The following is a 16,154-nucleotide window of genomic DNA, read 5'->3' on the forward strand; positions in this document are numbered from 1 at the left end:
CCGGTTCAACCTGTAGGCAACACAGAAAGGTGGCAATTTCAGGCCTCTTTCTAAAGCAGAACTAAAAGTATTTTTGGCTATAAACATTAGATCTCAGAAAATCCTCACCTTCCAGTTCCACCAATTCAAGTCGCTCAAGAAACTTGGGAGCGCTACAGATGCGATTTGTCTTGTGCTGATCTGTCAGTTGCATTGAGACCCATCTTGCACACAGTTTCCGATATAACAGCGTTTGTGTGAAAGTCTCGTATAAGATTTCTGGAGAGTTGGCGAAACATCGCAGCAATCGGCGGTCTTCACGAAGGGAATCAAGAAACCTTGTTATTATCGTGATTGCTGGTCATCCCATAAGGAACTTCGAGATGAGTACATTTCCTCATTAATGTCGGTAAAAAGGTTCAGCTCGATTTTGACACATATTCACATCAATGACAACGCTATTATGCCTTCAAGGGAGAGCAGAAATTATGACAAATTATATAAAATCCATCCACTAATCAATCAGAAACTGATAAACTTCAAAGAATTCTATGCACCACCTAAGGAGCAAGCTATAGTTGAAGGCATGGTGAAGTTCAGAGGACGACTCGCATTCAAACAATGTATGCCCCAAAAGCCAATCAAGAGGGTATACAAAATCTGGATCAGACCTGATAAGCTTGGATATATTTGTGATTTTCATATATATACTAGAAAAGTTGAAGGTGTAGTGGAAAATCCTTAGGAGAGAGAATTGTGAGAGATATATGTAAAGGCTCGGAAGGAAAGGGATATCACATATATTTTGACAATTTTTTTACCAGTGTTTCACTTCTACAGAAGCTAAAAGATAACGGACTTTTTGCCTGTGAAACAATTATATTACACAGAAAAGGACTTCCTACGCTTAAAAGAGACAGAGAGTTGCAAAGAGGAGAGTTTGACTGGTCAGTTCGTTCTGATGGCATTGCCTGCATCAAATGGAAAGACAAAGGTGTAGTCATGTTGCTGTCTACAATTGATTCGCCTGTATGTGTGGAAGAAGTCAGCCGTAAAGAAAAGGATGGAAAAATCACAAAGGTACCTTGCCCAAAAATAGTGAAATCATATAATGCAAGTATGGGATGTGTCGAGAAGGCACATATGATGAACAGTTTTTATGCAATACACAGGAAATCACGGTCGTGGTGGCTAGGATTATGTTGGTGTATAGTTGATATTTCTATTGGAAATGCATTTATTCTGTTTCGATTATGTAATCCAACAGAGAAGCAAGTGTTAAAGGATTTTCGAAGACGTGTTACCACAGGCCTGCTAGGCATTAATGTTTTCAAAGATAGTCCTGGCCATCACAATACACCGTCAGAACCATCTGCAAAAAAATTGAAAACTGTTGTTCCCTATGAAAAACGTATATCGGAAGCAAAACATCTGCCAAAACATGGAACCTCAAGGCGATGTGTGCACTGCAGCACGAAGAAAGAACACCACAGAAGCAGATGGACATGTCGTCACTGCCAGGTAGCCTTATGCTTATCTGCAGAAAGGAATTGCTTTTTACTGTATCATCAAAAGTGATGACATTTAGCGGGCAGTGGCTCCATTTGAAACCACCCTGCATGTGTTCAGTTTATGCATATTTCATTTAAATTTTACATTTCCCTGTCTCACTGTATGAAAATTAATACAATAAAAACAAGGAAAAATTAAATTTTTTTTTGCCCCTGAAAGGGTTAAGGTGGCAAAATTGTTTGATTGCTTGTGGAGATTGTTAGCCCTCAGTATCTTCAGCACAAAACTTTTTTTGGCTAACGTTCGCGACTGACTGACTTACGTCGGTTCGGCGCTCTGCTGTTAAGGCACGTTACCGTGTGCCAGTTCCATCCGAGTCGGAGATACTGTAACCCATTCTCATCATATGTACCTTGTCCAACAGCGGCCAAGTTTTGTGTGAATGGTACGGACGGAACCAAATACGATAGCTCTGTCGACTGTAGCTATACAGGTATTAAAAAGAAAGAGTCTACTTCGTCTATCGAAGAAGCGTTAATTTTCACGGCTGAACCAAACGGCCCACTCCACCTATCAAAAGCCTGGATAAACACCTGTTGCAGCGCTGACGTGCAGGAGAGAAACACTGAGGTTCTGGAAGGTACCGACGGGGATGTGGAGCCATGCCGACTCCAGCGCCGTGGTCATCTGCGCTAGGTATCTAGCTTGTGCATCCATGGTGCGAACAGCCTGATCGAGGTGGTCCCACACACTCCTACTGGGTCGAAATCCGGGGAGTTGGTGGCCAGCAGAGTACGGTAAACTCATCCTGGTGTTCCTCGAACCACGCCCGTAGACTGCGAGGTGTGTGACTCATTGCACTGACCAGCTAGTAGATGCCATCGTGCTGATGAAAACTACATTTAAGGGCGGACACGAGTGACACGGATAGTTGCATACTTGTGTTGACCCATTGTGCTTTCAAAATGGCAAGAACACCCAGGGAAAGCCACAAAATCATTCCCCAGACAATAACGCTCTCTCCTGGATCCATTCGACGATTGCTTCAGTGTCGTACGCACCAATGTCCATCTGTCATTGGCCATGAGCCGTGCTCGGATAACCTAACGGTAAAAAAAAAAAAAAAAAAAAGGATGTCAGCTCGCGATAAGCTGGAAATCCGGGTTCGAGTACCAGTCTGGCACAAATTTTCACTGTCGTCATTCCATTATACAGCTGACGGTTGTCCATACTCGCAAATGCGAAAACGTTTCGTGTGTATAGATACAGTCGGACACTAAAATCTACATACACCCCCATTTTATAGCATGTTGCGTACAGCCTGGATGCACAGAGACGTGTAACTCTGTGCCTGCGTCCACATCCACAATAACATAAACCAAGGTCTTCAGACCGGCATCGTTCAGTGCAAACGTGATAGATGCAACAGTGTTTGTTTACAGCGGTACAGAAGATAACATACCCTTCGCGTCTTTCGTTAGTTGCAAGAGAGACGTTGCATTGACCACAGTGCAAGGGGTGTAGTTTGTTGATGTAACAGACGTGTATTGCAATACATTATTCGATCGCGTAACGTGGATTCAAAAAGAACGGAAATACCAGTGGAGGTGAGGAAAAATATTATTGAGCTCAGTAAAAAGGGCTTTCCACTGCGGAAAATTGGGGAAATTGTTAGAAGGAGCCATGCAAGTGTCCAAACCGTAATACGAAATTACAGGGATCGAAGAAAGGTAGAAAACAAAACTAGATGTGGACGACCACCAAAATTATCTAACAGGGAGCGCCGACCCATCATTAGAGAAGTGAATGCTGATCTCAGAATTACAGCTACGAAGTTGACATTAGATGTTGTAAATACTAGTGGAAATAATCATCCCATAACAGTACGAAGACTGCTGCACAATCATGGATTTGAAAGTGGAACAGCAAGGAAGAAATCGTTCATAAGCAGGGTAAATGAACAAAGCACGTATAATTTGCAACTCTGCACCGAAATAAATATTATACATTTTGTATTACAGTACTTTTCACGGATGAGAGTAAGTTTAACATTTTTCAGTGTTATTGACAGCAAAGGGTGTGGCGAAAAAGGAATGAAAGTTGGAAGAAGAGGAATATTGTCCCATCAGTGAAACATGATGGTGGAAATATTCTTGTGTGGAGTTGCAAGTCTGGAGCTGGAGTTGGGAATTTAGTATTTATTGAAGGTATTACGGATAAATGGAAGTATCTTACAATCTTAAATTTGAATATGAAGCAATCTGCGGAGAAACTGGGACTACGAGCAGACTGGGTTTTTCAGCAAGACAATGACCTCAAGCATACGGCCATTGTCTTAAAAGAGTTGCATTCGCCTCCCCAGTCAGCAGACATTAACTCAATTGAACATCTTTGATGAAAACTAAAGCGTAGGATAAAAAAACACATCAAAAGCAAAGATGATTTAAAAGGTGCCACAGTGAAAGAGTGGAATAACTTTACACCTTATTACACAAAAAATTGGTGGAATCTATATCTCGACGTTTGGAAGCTGTGATCGAAGCGGAAGGTGGCAATACAAAGTACTAAATTGGGCCTGAAACTGAAGAACCTCACAGTTTATGTTTACTTTTGTACCTGACCGCTGTTTCATTTGTATGATCAAGATGTCAGTATGTGAAATTATTATTAATTACACAGTACATATGTTGTTTTTCAGTTCCTAACATGTCTGTTTATGTCACAGAAAGTGAATACATAATATTTTCTTGATTGATTTTGACTTCAAGTGTTATCTTTAGGGTGTGTGTAGACTTTAGTGTCCGACAGTAGTTCATCTATAGGTTACAATGAGTGAATATGCGAGTGTCAAAATATGACTTACATGGCCATATTTTGTACTGCATTAGTTTAAAAGCTTAAATTACACTGCCACGAGACTGTCGACCTTAGTATTTGATATAAATTTCAGTTTTATACCTCTGGCCGTTCCTGAGGGGAATGGGTCTTAACAGACCGACAACAAATGGGAAAAATTCATGTGATGTAATAACAGTTTAAAAATCTCGAATTTTTCCTTTGTTTTTATTGCAAAACCTTGCTTCTTGTCAAATTTCATTATTCTGTGTCAGCGAGAAGTATCCTATAGGCTCAGATTTTTTTTCTTTTTACAGCGCCAAAGGACAGTAGGCCTTAGTACTTGACTTAAATTCCAACGTTATACCTCTATCCGTTCCTGACGAAAAGGATTCTGGTCAGTCGGATAGACAGACAAACGAGCAAAAACATAATTCTGTTAGCGTTCCGTTTTTACCGATCTAAATAACCTAAAAATCAACTGCCCCTTCGGTTCCACTATAACAACAAATCTCTCAAATTTTAGACCAGCTATGCAAGTAATCTGGCAAGATTTAAGTACGGTTACATGAATGAAAGGCTCTGCATCAGCTATGGTCGGTCTTTCGGATTTCTCCGCGTGTATATACAGAGTGAGTCACCTATCGTAACCGCTGGATATATTTCGTAAACCACATCAAATACTGACGAATCGATTCCACAGACAGAATGTGAGGAGAGGGGCTAGTGTAATTGGTTAATACAAACCATAAAAAATGCTCGGAAGTATGTTTTTTAACACAAACCTACGTTTTTTTCAAATGGAACCTCGTTAGTTTTGTTAGCACATCTGAACACATAAACAAATACGTAATCAGTGCCGTTTGTTGCATTGTAAAATGTTAATTACATCCGGAAATATTGTAACGTAAAGTTGACGCTTGAGTACCACTCCTCCGCTGTTCGATCGTGTGTATCGGAGAGCACCGAATTACGTATGGATCCAAAGGGAACGGTGATGGACCTTAGGTACAGAAGAGACTGGATCAGCACATTACGTCCACATACTAACACCTTTTTATTGGTCTTTTTCACTGATGCACATGTACATTACCATGAGGGGTACCATGAAGTGGAATGATCATATAAAATTAATTGTTGGTAAGGCGGGTACCAGGTTGAGATTCATTGGGAGAGTCCTTAGAAAATGTAGGCCATCAACAAAGGAGATGTTTAACAAACTCAAGTGGCAGACTCTGCAAGAGAGGTGCTCTGCATCGCGGTGTAGCTTGCTCGCCAGGTTTCGAGAAGGTGCGTTTCTGGATGAGGTATCGAATATATTGCTTCCCCCTACTTATACCTCCCGAGGCGATCACGAATGTAAAATTAGAGAGATTAGAGCGTGCGCGGAGGCTTTCAGACAGTCGTTCTTCCCGCGAACCATACGCGACTGGAACAGGAAAGGGAGGTAATGACAGTGGCACGTAAAGTGCCCTCCGCCACACACCGTTGTGTGGCTTACGGAGTATAAATGTAGATGTAGATGAAGATTTCGATGTCTGAAGAGGTCATAAACAATTTCAAATGAAATGATCGTATTGCATTGTTGGCCGGGAGGTCCCATTCCGGTTCAGCCACCAAGTTCAATTCTTCCTGCAGTGGACACGAAGTAGCCAAACAACTGAAATATCCTTAATGCGAATTACACGAAAGAAACTGGCTTACTTGGAGAAGCAGAATGAATTATTTTGAACTGAGACAGACAGGTTAGGGGCCATAAACTTTCTCTGCCTGAAATAAACCTGTGTTTAAATTGAGAGACTTTTATCATTTTAGAACAATCGTTAAGTTTAATTCAATATAGTCTAGGATATAGAGCATTGGATGATTTAGCCGCATGCTTCAGGTCAAAAGCAACCCCCGTTTCTACTGTAATGAACTCTTTTCTTAATCGTCCGATGGCCGCAAATTTAAGTGACCATTATAATCCTTGAAATAGATAAAATGGGGGGGGGGGGGGAGGTGTACCAATACGACGCCCGCTGTTACGTCAGATTATTTCTTGTTACAGACAATTTTTTCTTGTTTAAAGTAGAATTATTTATCGTCCTTTCAGTAGAGACTTCCAGAACTAGTTTGTTGTTATATTCGGTTTAACAATATCATTATAGTGACAGAAAAACACGAAGAACGACGAGCTTTCTAGCAGCGACTGAGTAGTGCTGCTGTATGGCGGTACCAGGCAGCCACCTCGGTGAGATGATATGGGACAAATCGGGTAAGAATGAAGTGGCGAAAAACGTTTATAGATCTGTCGGTGTCGAAATCCTGGGCAGCAGTAGTGACTGATCGAGAAAAGAACGCATAGCCACACAACCCTGGACAGTATTACTTTCAAGATTTTTCTAAGAGCGACTTAATTTTTCATTATACTTTGGGATAAAAAGCAGCTAGTTCCAGTACCATCTAAGTTACAGCAAATGAAAATGGGGAATCGACTGAATGACAAGAATCTGGACGGAAATGGTCAAAATACCGAAGGATGAAGGCTAGTTAACTCTTCTGCAAATGGAATATCAGGAGCACTGTAGTACTAATTTTGTTAAATGGAACGAAGGGATATCGAAGCCGCAACACTAGACAATATACCTGGTAACCATATGGATCGAAAGGGATCTGAGCGTATGGCTCAAACAACAGCTGTAGTAGCTCTGGAAGGAGTCTGAGGAGGATACAACGAGGAGGAAAGCTCATCGGAGATTCTAAGTTGGGATAGAAATGATGAAGAGTCGGAATGGTATATTGATTGCAAATAGATTAATTACTGTTATAATCTGTTCAGTTAGACTATACAGTTGCGTAGCTCTATTTCATTGGTCTGTAGAGAATTAGTAACTGTAGGGACTGTAGCGATTCAAATAATTATTTTAAGGAAAATATTCTAAGGTGCGTTTTGAGGACACTGCACTTAAATTCGAAAACTAAATAATATATTTGAACGTAAGTGTTAAATGAGTAGTACACCGACATCATCTTTACGTAGGAACCTAAATGGGCCTGCAAAGACTCTAAAGCTGCCAGTCCACGCAGGGTCATTTGGCAGTGGTTCAGTGTAGCTATAAACATAAACGTAGATAAGTGCGTGATCATCAGTCTTGTGAAATTAAGAGTTTGCTGACTATCATTTCAATGTGATAAGGTCAGAGGTATCTCTTTCATGTGTTTAATATTGTTGTTTAATATGAAACGTTGTTTTATATTATACATTGAATGTAGCATTGAAACAAAATGTGGAATGTAGAGAATATAATTACTTGTCTTTTAATCGTAAGACGAGGGTTCAGTGATACAACGTGTAAAAAAAATCACCTAGCCCTCACCACATCGGTGAACATTACTGAATATGGAGAAAGAGATGAGAGAAATAATCAGTCATCTAGAGATATTTTCATTCTTTCGTACATTAAGAAAACACGTTATCGGTTGGCTGAATTTTTTGAGGCAAGAAACAGTTAAAAGGTATCCTTATAACTAAATATTGTATTTTTTACACCATCAAATAACTTGATAGTTACTTAATTTTAGAAGACGCTTACTAGAGAGGAGTATATTCGTATTCGGTTATTAGCATGTTAAAATTCTACGCTAATTTTCTGCAGTTAAACAGATAAATCCTGGATATTAAAACATTTATTTCAATAAGGATGCAGTTAGTACGCTATCACAGTAATTGTGGAATATTTACTCACGGTAGTAGTATACTTACATCGTGCTTTGACGATTTTCTTGTTTGTTGGTTCCCAGGTAATGTATGTAAGGTCTTCAGAGAGAGTGAAGTATCGGTGGTACTGCCTTCCGTTTGGCCGCAGTTTGATCAGGGTAGTGCCGTTCATCATATACCGCAGGCAGTCGGAAGCTGCAACACAATACGACAAGCGTCTTACTTTCTGATGCTTGCTACACACACTCAAGTTTAAACTTAGTGACGATGCTTTGTCTGTGCCTGCAGGAACCTATGTAAATAATGCCAAGATCTTTGATAGCCGTTCTACTACTGAGATGAGTATGGATGAAATAGATAAATGTTGTAGAATAAAAACGTAACACAATCCGAAAAGAAACAATAAAACCCGTTTGTAAAACATGTGACAACACTTTAAAAAATCAGCAGATCAAGATAAAAAATAATACACCAAGAAAACTGATTTGTTAGTCATGCAGTTAGTTACATGTGCTATAGATCATTTGAAAGATTCTTTTATCGAAATGATGTGGGACGAGTCAGTATACAGGATATGTAAAGTTAACGTTAATGAACACATTTTTATTTCTACTCCTGCAACTGCACTTGAAAACCAGTTCTTTCGGGATTTTCACTGGACTAAGAAAAACCGATGATCGAGTCGATCTGTACCACAGTTCCTCCCGTTTGTTTCCTTCGCGAAGGAAATAGAACACAAAGAAGCTAATACGGAAAAGAAGTACCGTTCATCATGCACAATCCAGTACATTCTCGATAACGTATGTACATGTAGAATCTCATCCCATTGAGTCCACGGAGAGTCGCCTCTGGAATGAGGTAACCCGTCTTTTTCATAATACGAATGTGTAAATCATTAGCGTATGGAAATAAGTACGGTTTGTTGACATCTTCATTTATTCATCACATACAGATGAAATCGTGCATACTGCACTTGTAGCGCAACTAAGACACTTTATGAAGTGTATGAGTTTTCCATTTTCGATTGTCATCAGGTTAAAAACCGAATTCTATCTACTTATAACATCACAGCCTTTATGTATTGTAGCGCTCTATTACTTATTTATTAATTTACTTAACCTGGGAATATTAAAAATGAAAAGACTATCCAATTGCCTTAAAACCATTGATGGTGCAGAATTAACTTTCTGGGGAGGGCAACCACAGCTCAGACACATTATGAATATCAATAACACACTAAGGCCGGCCCGCGTGGCCGAGCGGTTCTAGGCGCTACAGTCTGGAACCGCGCGACCGCTACGGTCGCAGGTTCGAATCCTGCCTCGGTCATGGATGTGTGTGATGTCCTTAGGTTAGTTAGGTTTAAGTAGTTCTAAGTTCTAGGGGCTGATGACCTCAGATGTTAAGTCCCATAGTGCTCAGAGCCATTTGAACCAATTTGGAGACCACAAACGCTCAGTTATATAAAACTCTGGTCACTGAGGTGACCAGCAGAAATGCGACAGTTCATCTTCGTTCTCACAAAAAAACGTCCTGGACTATGCGAGTTGTCTTTGAGCACAATATCACCATCCGGAAACAAACATAGTACTATGAGGTGGGCCTCATTAACCAAATTGTCCACACAAACCTCGGCAGTAATGGGACGTTGCAGTGTAACATGGGGCTCATGCCTTACCACGATATGGATGCAAACACCACAGAACACCCCGCCATGTTTTACGGTTGGGAAGTAAAATCGGCCAGAATTTGGAAACAGTGAGAAGCAGGACTCTCCCAACCAGATGTCATTTTTCCATTGCGCAATACTGCAGGTGTTATTGTTTCGGCCGAACGATTCTAGGCGGTACAGTCTGGAACCGTTCGACCGCTAAGGCCCAAGTTCGAATCCTGCCTCGGGCATGGGTGTGTGTGATGTCCTTAGGTTAGTTAGGTATAAGTAGTTCTAAGTTCTAGGGTACTGATGACCTCAGAAATTAAGTCCCAAAGTGCTCGGAGCCGTTCGAACCATTTTTATTGTTTCGGCATTTGTTTCCTGTTACGTCAGTGATGACCTTGTGCTGCAATTCCCTGCTTATTGAGCATTGGTTGCACTGATGCTGACAGGGTTAACGAGTGCGACATTCAATTCCGCGGTGAACTTTGGAGCTACTGTCCTCTTACTTTTCGTCACAATCCTCTTCAATGACCGCCTGTTTCGATCATTCAACACACAATTTCGTCTGCGTTTTGATTTAGCGGATGACGTACTTCCGCTTTCTCTGTATACGGTGTAAATATTCCAAACGGTCGCTACTGGAACACCGAATTTTTCAATTACCTCGGTGACGGAATCACCTACCATACGAGCACCAACAAGTTACCCACGCTCGAATTCACTTGGCTCGGACGTACTGCACTCACACCTACACAGAACACTATATAACCACGATTGGCACTTTCAACGTCTTGAGGACATCGCAGAGGTGCCGTTCGTGGTAAACTGCGCAATGCGTGGGCTCGGCCACCATCTGCATTTACACTACTGGCCATAAAAACTGCTACACTAAGAAGAATTGCCGATGATAAATGGGTATTCATTGGACAAATATATTATTCTAAAACTGGCATGTGATTACATTTTCACGCAATTTGGGTGCATAGATCCTGAGAAATCAATATCCAGAACAACCACCTCTGGCCGTAATAACGGCCTTGATACGCCTGGGCATTGAGTCAAACAGAGCTTGATCGGCGTGTACAGGTACAGCTGCCCATGCAGCTTCAACACGATACCACAGTTCATCAAGAGTAGTGGCTGGCGTATTGTGACGAGCCAGTTGCGCGGCCACCATTGACCAGACGTTTTCAATTGGTGAGACATCTGGAGAATGTGCTCGCCACGGCAGCAGTCGAACATTTTCTGTATCCAGAAAGGCCCGTACAGGACCCGCAACATAATGTCGTGCATTATCCTGCTGAAATGTAGGTTTTTCACGTCAATCCGCTCGATGCAATTAGAAACGAGACTCGTCGGACCAGGCAACATGTTTCCAGTCATCAAAAATCCATTGTCGGTATCGACGGGCCCAGGCGAGCCGTAAAGCTTTGTGACGTGCAGTCATCAAGTGTGCACGAGTGGGTCTTCGGCTTCGAAAGCCCATGCCAATGAAGTTTCGTTGCATGGTTCGCACGCTAACACTCGTTGATAGCCCAGCATTGAAATCTGCAGCAATTTGCGGAAGGATTGCACTTCTGTCACGTTGAACGATTCGCAGTCGTCATTAGTCCCGTTCTTGCAGGATCTTTTTCCAGCCTCAGCGATGTCAGAGATGTGATTTTTTACTGGACTCCTGATATTTACGGTACACTCGCGAAATAATCGTACGGGAAAATGCCCACCTTATCGCTACCTGGGAGATGTTGCGTCCCATCGCTCGTGCGCCGACTATAACACCACGTGCAAACTTTCTTAAATCTTGATAACTTGACATTGTAGCAGCGGTAACCGATCTAACAACTGCGCCAGACACTTGCGGTTTTATATAGGCGTTGCCGAACGCAGCACTGTATCCTGCCTGTTTACATATCTCTGTATTTGAATACGCATGCCTCTACCAGTTTCTTTGGCGCTTCAGTGTGCATTACGATTTGTAGCCACTGTCAGTAGTTAAGAGTACCGCCAACTCATTGCTATTGTATCCCCACAATTATTAACTAAAGTGACTGTGAAACCAGCAACATGATGGTTTGTTGACTGAGGAGACACAGCCCTGTTAAACAAAATAAGTAAAACTAAAGACGTTACACGTTATTCATTTATTTATGTATGTTGCATTAAAGATGATTTGCGAGCTTAAAAACTCATTTGAGATTCGAAGAATAAAGGCTACACTTTGTGGTGGCGAACATCATCAATTAATACAAGAACAGTTACGTACGAAATGAAGCATTTAGCAATTGTTAGAACTAAGAAAAAGGGAAGTCCAACACTTTACCCTTCATAGTAGAGGGACTGGATATAGACCGGACTTTTTGAAAACTCATAACAAACAGGCAAGTATATTTGACGAATTAAGGTCAACTGAATGTCGATATTCGGATTTTAGCTTTCATCTCCTATAAGTATTGGAAACAAAACCTAGAAACACAATTACAGAAGGTGGACGGATTTTATTCTCTCTCTGTGACAGATAAAACCATTATGGATTTCATTAAGAAACGAAAAAACGTGCTTGATTCCTTCCATCTGTATTGCTATACTCCTCGCAAGACGTGTGCCACATAGAACTGAAGTATTCAAATTTCTTCGGAAAGTCTGTCCTTACAGTTTCGTCCGCCTCGCATCCTATCCTGGCTGAAACCAGACGTAAACAGTAATGAAATCCTAAACTCTGATTGGAATGTATACCGCAGAGATAGGCTGGACAGTGAAGGGGGAGGCGTGTTTATAGCGATAAGAAGTGCAATAGTATCGAAGGAAATTGACGGAGATTCGAATTGTGAAATGATTTGGGTGAAGGTCACGGTTAAAGCAGGCTCAGACATGGTAATTGGATGTCTCTATAGGCCCCCGGGCTCAGCAGCTGTTGTGGCTCAGCACCTGAAGAATAATTTGGAAAATATTTCGAGTAGATTTCCCCACCATGTTATAGTTCTGGGTGGAGATTTTAATTTGCCGGATATAGACTGGGAGACTCAAACGTTCATAACGGGTGGCAGGGACAAAGAATCCAGTGAAATATTTTTAAGTGCTTTATCTGAAAACTACCTTGAGCAGTTAAACAGAAAACCGACTCGTGGCGATAATATATTAGACCTTCTGGTGACAAACAGACCCGAACTATTTGAATCAGTTAATGCAGAACAGGGAATCAGCGATCATAAAGCGGTTACTGCGTCGATGATTTCAGCCGTAAATAGAAATATTAAAAAAGGTAGGAAGATTTTTCTGTTTAGCAAAAGTGACAAAAAGCAGATTACAGAGTACCTGACGGCTCAACACAAAAGTTTTGTCTCAAGTGCAGATAGTGTTGAGGATCAGTGGACAAAGTTCAAAACCATGGTACAATATGCGTTAGATGAGTATGTGCCAAGCAAGATCGTAAGAGATGGAAAAGAGCCACCGTGGTACAACAACCGAGTTAGAAAACTGCTGCGGAAGCAAAGGGAACTTCACAGCAAACATAAACATAGCCAAAGCCTTGCAGACAAACAAAAATTACGCGAAGCGAAATGTAGTGTGAGGAGGGCTATGCGAGAGGCTTTCAATGAATTCGAAAGTAACGTTCTATGTACTGACTTGGCAGAAAATCGTAAGAAATTTTGGTCCTATGTCAAAGCGGTAGGTGGATCAAAACAAAATGTCCAGACACTCTGTGACCAAAATGGTACTGAAACAGAGGATGACAGACTAAAGGCCGAATTACTAAATGTCTTCTTCCAAAGCTGTTTCACAGAGGAAGACTGCACTGTGCTTCCTTCTCTAGATTGTCGCACAGTTGACAAAATGGTAGATATCGAAGTAGACGACAGAGGGATAGAGAAACAATTAAAATCGCTCAAAAGAGGAAAGGCCGCTGGTCCTGATGGGATACCAATTCGATTTTACACAGAGTACGCGAAGGAACTTGCCCCCCTTCTTGCAGCGGTGTACCGTAGGTCTCTAGAAGAGCGAAGCGTTCCAAAGGATTGGAAAAGGGCACAGGTCATCCCCGTTCTCAAGAAGGGACGTCGAACAGATGTGCAGAACTATAGACCTATATCTCTAACGTCGATCAGTTGTAGAATTTTGGAACACGTATTATGTTCGAGTATAATGTCTTTTCTGGAGACTAGAAATCTACTCTGTAGGAATCAGCATGGGTTTCGAAAAAGACGATCGTGTGAAACCCAGCTCGCGCTATTCGTCCACGAGACTCAGAGGGCCTTAGACACGGGTTCACAGGTAGATGCCGTGTTTCTTGACTTCCGCAAGGCGTTTGACACAGTTCCCCATAGTCGTTTAATGAACAAAGTAAGAGCATACGGACTATCAGATCAATTGTGTGATTGGATTGAGGAGTTCCTAGATAACAGAACGCAGCACGTCATTCTCAATGGAGAGAAGTCTTCCGAAGTAAGAGTGATTTCAGGTGTGCCGCAGGGGAGTGTCATAGGACCGTTGCTATTCACAATATACATAAATGACCTGGTGGATGACATCGGAAGTTCACTGAGGCTTTTTGCAGATGATGCTGTGGTGTATCGAGAGGTTGCAACAATGGAAAATTGTACTGAAATGCAGGAGGATCTGCAGCGAATTGACGCATGGTGCACGGAATGGCAATTGAATCTCAATGTAGCGAAGTGTAATGTGATGCGAATACATAGAAAGATAGGTCCCTTATCATTTAGCTACAAAATAGCAGGTCAGCAACTGGAAGCAGTTAATTCCATAAATTATCTGGGAGTACGCATTAGGAGTGATTTAAAATGGAATGATCATATAAAGTTGATCGTCGGTAAAGCAGATGCCAGACTGAGATTCATTGGAAGAATCCTAAGGAAATGCAATCCGACAACAAAGGAAGTAGGTTACAGTACGCTTGTTCGCCCAATGCTTGAATACTGCTCAGCAGTGTGGGATCCGCACCAGGTAGGGTTGATAGAAGAGATAGAGAAGATCCAACGGAGAGCAGCGCGCTTCGTTACAGGATCATTTAGTAATTGCGAAAGCGTTACGGAGATGATAGATAAACTCCAGTGGAAGACTCTGCAGGAGAGACGCTCAGAAGCTCGGTACGGGCTTTTGTTGAAGTTTCGAGAACATACCTTCACCGAAGAGTCAAGCAGTATATTGCTCCCTCCTACGTATATCTCGCGAAGAGACCATGAGGATAAAATCAGAGAGATTAGAGCCCACACAGAAGCATACCGACAATCCTTCTTTCCACGTACAATACGAGACTGGAATAGAAGGGAGAACCGATAGAGGTACTCAGGGTACCCTCCGCCACACACCGTCAGGTGGCTTGCGGAGTACGGATGTAGATGTAGATATTAGAACAGCATTAACTCCCCCGCGCAGTGACAAAAGACGGACTTTTGTTGTGGGGTTAGCACGACAGCTCTATACACGACACAATTTGTTCGGTGGAAGGGGGTGGGGGCTAGCTTCGGCTATGGGGTGGACCTACCGGCCTGACATTTCTACAAGGAATGTTCGTTGGGCAGTCGTCTGGTCGAAACGCCTACATAAGTACAATTTGTCGGTCGGTTGGTGCGTGTGTAGGGTCCGTAAAGGTGTGGGTCAAAATAAACCGCTTCCCCTGTAATAGATTCTCCTCGGCGCAACCGTTGCTTGTCTTACAGACCCATAATTCACGTGACATCTTTGACCAACACGATAGCCAGAACGTGCGCTAAAACCTAAACACTTTTAAGAGAAATTTCAAGTTCTAACTCTGCTCACGCGTGTCGAATTAAGTTACTTCATGGTACGCGAATAGGTACGAATGTCAATGTCCATCACAAAATTTGATTATACACCGATACTGTGTCAGTCTCTTATCGCAGAAACCTTTCAATATCAAAAGGAAACTGGTCTCCCTCCGAAACATAACATTATCGCTACTTCCGCATTACGACAGCTCAAAACTTCGTTTTGTTGTACTTCGTGCTTTGTTTTCCCAAAATACATGTAAGGAATAGATACAATTTGCGCTTTTTGCCATTTTTATGGTTCCATGCATCAATCGGTAAAAACGACAACCTAATAGGATAAACTTGATGTCCGACTGTCCGTCTGTTACAAGCTTTTTGCCTCCGAAACTGACAAGGATACATAGTTGAAATTTATGTAAAAACTCAGGTCTACAGTTCCTTGGTGATGTAAAAAATGTAAGCTTCGAAGTCAACGCAGTCAAAAGATACGGCTATTTATGTCACACATTTTGATACTCCCAAACTCACTCGTCAAAACCTTGTAGGTTACTTCTCGTTGACCTACAATCATGGAATTTGGCAAGAAGCAAAGTTTCACAGTGCAAGTAAAGAAAAAAAAATCCGAAAGCTGTTAATTTCTAATTGCACTACAAAAGAAAATATTTTTAGGTGTTTGTTGTCCATCTGTCTGTCTGTCCGTCAGTTAAAATCCCTTTTTCTCAGG

The 16,154-nt window shown here is 41.7% G+C and overlaps 1 protein-coding gene across 1 annotated transcript in view; it reads right to left on the reverse strand.

Moving 5' to 3' along the window:
- LOC126298384 (inactive phospholipase C-like protein 1) overlaps positions 1-16,154 on the reverse strand; it is a 1,421,164-nt gene that overhangs the window by 610,706 nt on the left and 794,304 nt on the right. Inside the window, exon 2 of the mRNA XM_049989691.1 lies at positions 8,072-8,221. Within this exon, the coding sequence (XP_049845648.1) occupies positions 8,072-8,221 (150 nt within the window). The remainder of the gene's footprint in view (positions 1-8,071; positions 8,222-16,154) is intronic.

Source organism: Schistocerca gregaria, chromosome X (genome assembly GCF_023897955.1).
Source record: "Schistocerca gregaria isolate iqSchGreg1 chromosome X, iqSchGreg1.2, whole genome shotgun sequence".
In the NCBI taxonomy this organism is placed as follows: domain Eukaryota; kingdom Metazoa; phylum Arthropoda; class Insecta; order Orthoptera; family Acrididae; genus Schistocerca; species Schistocerca gregaria.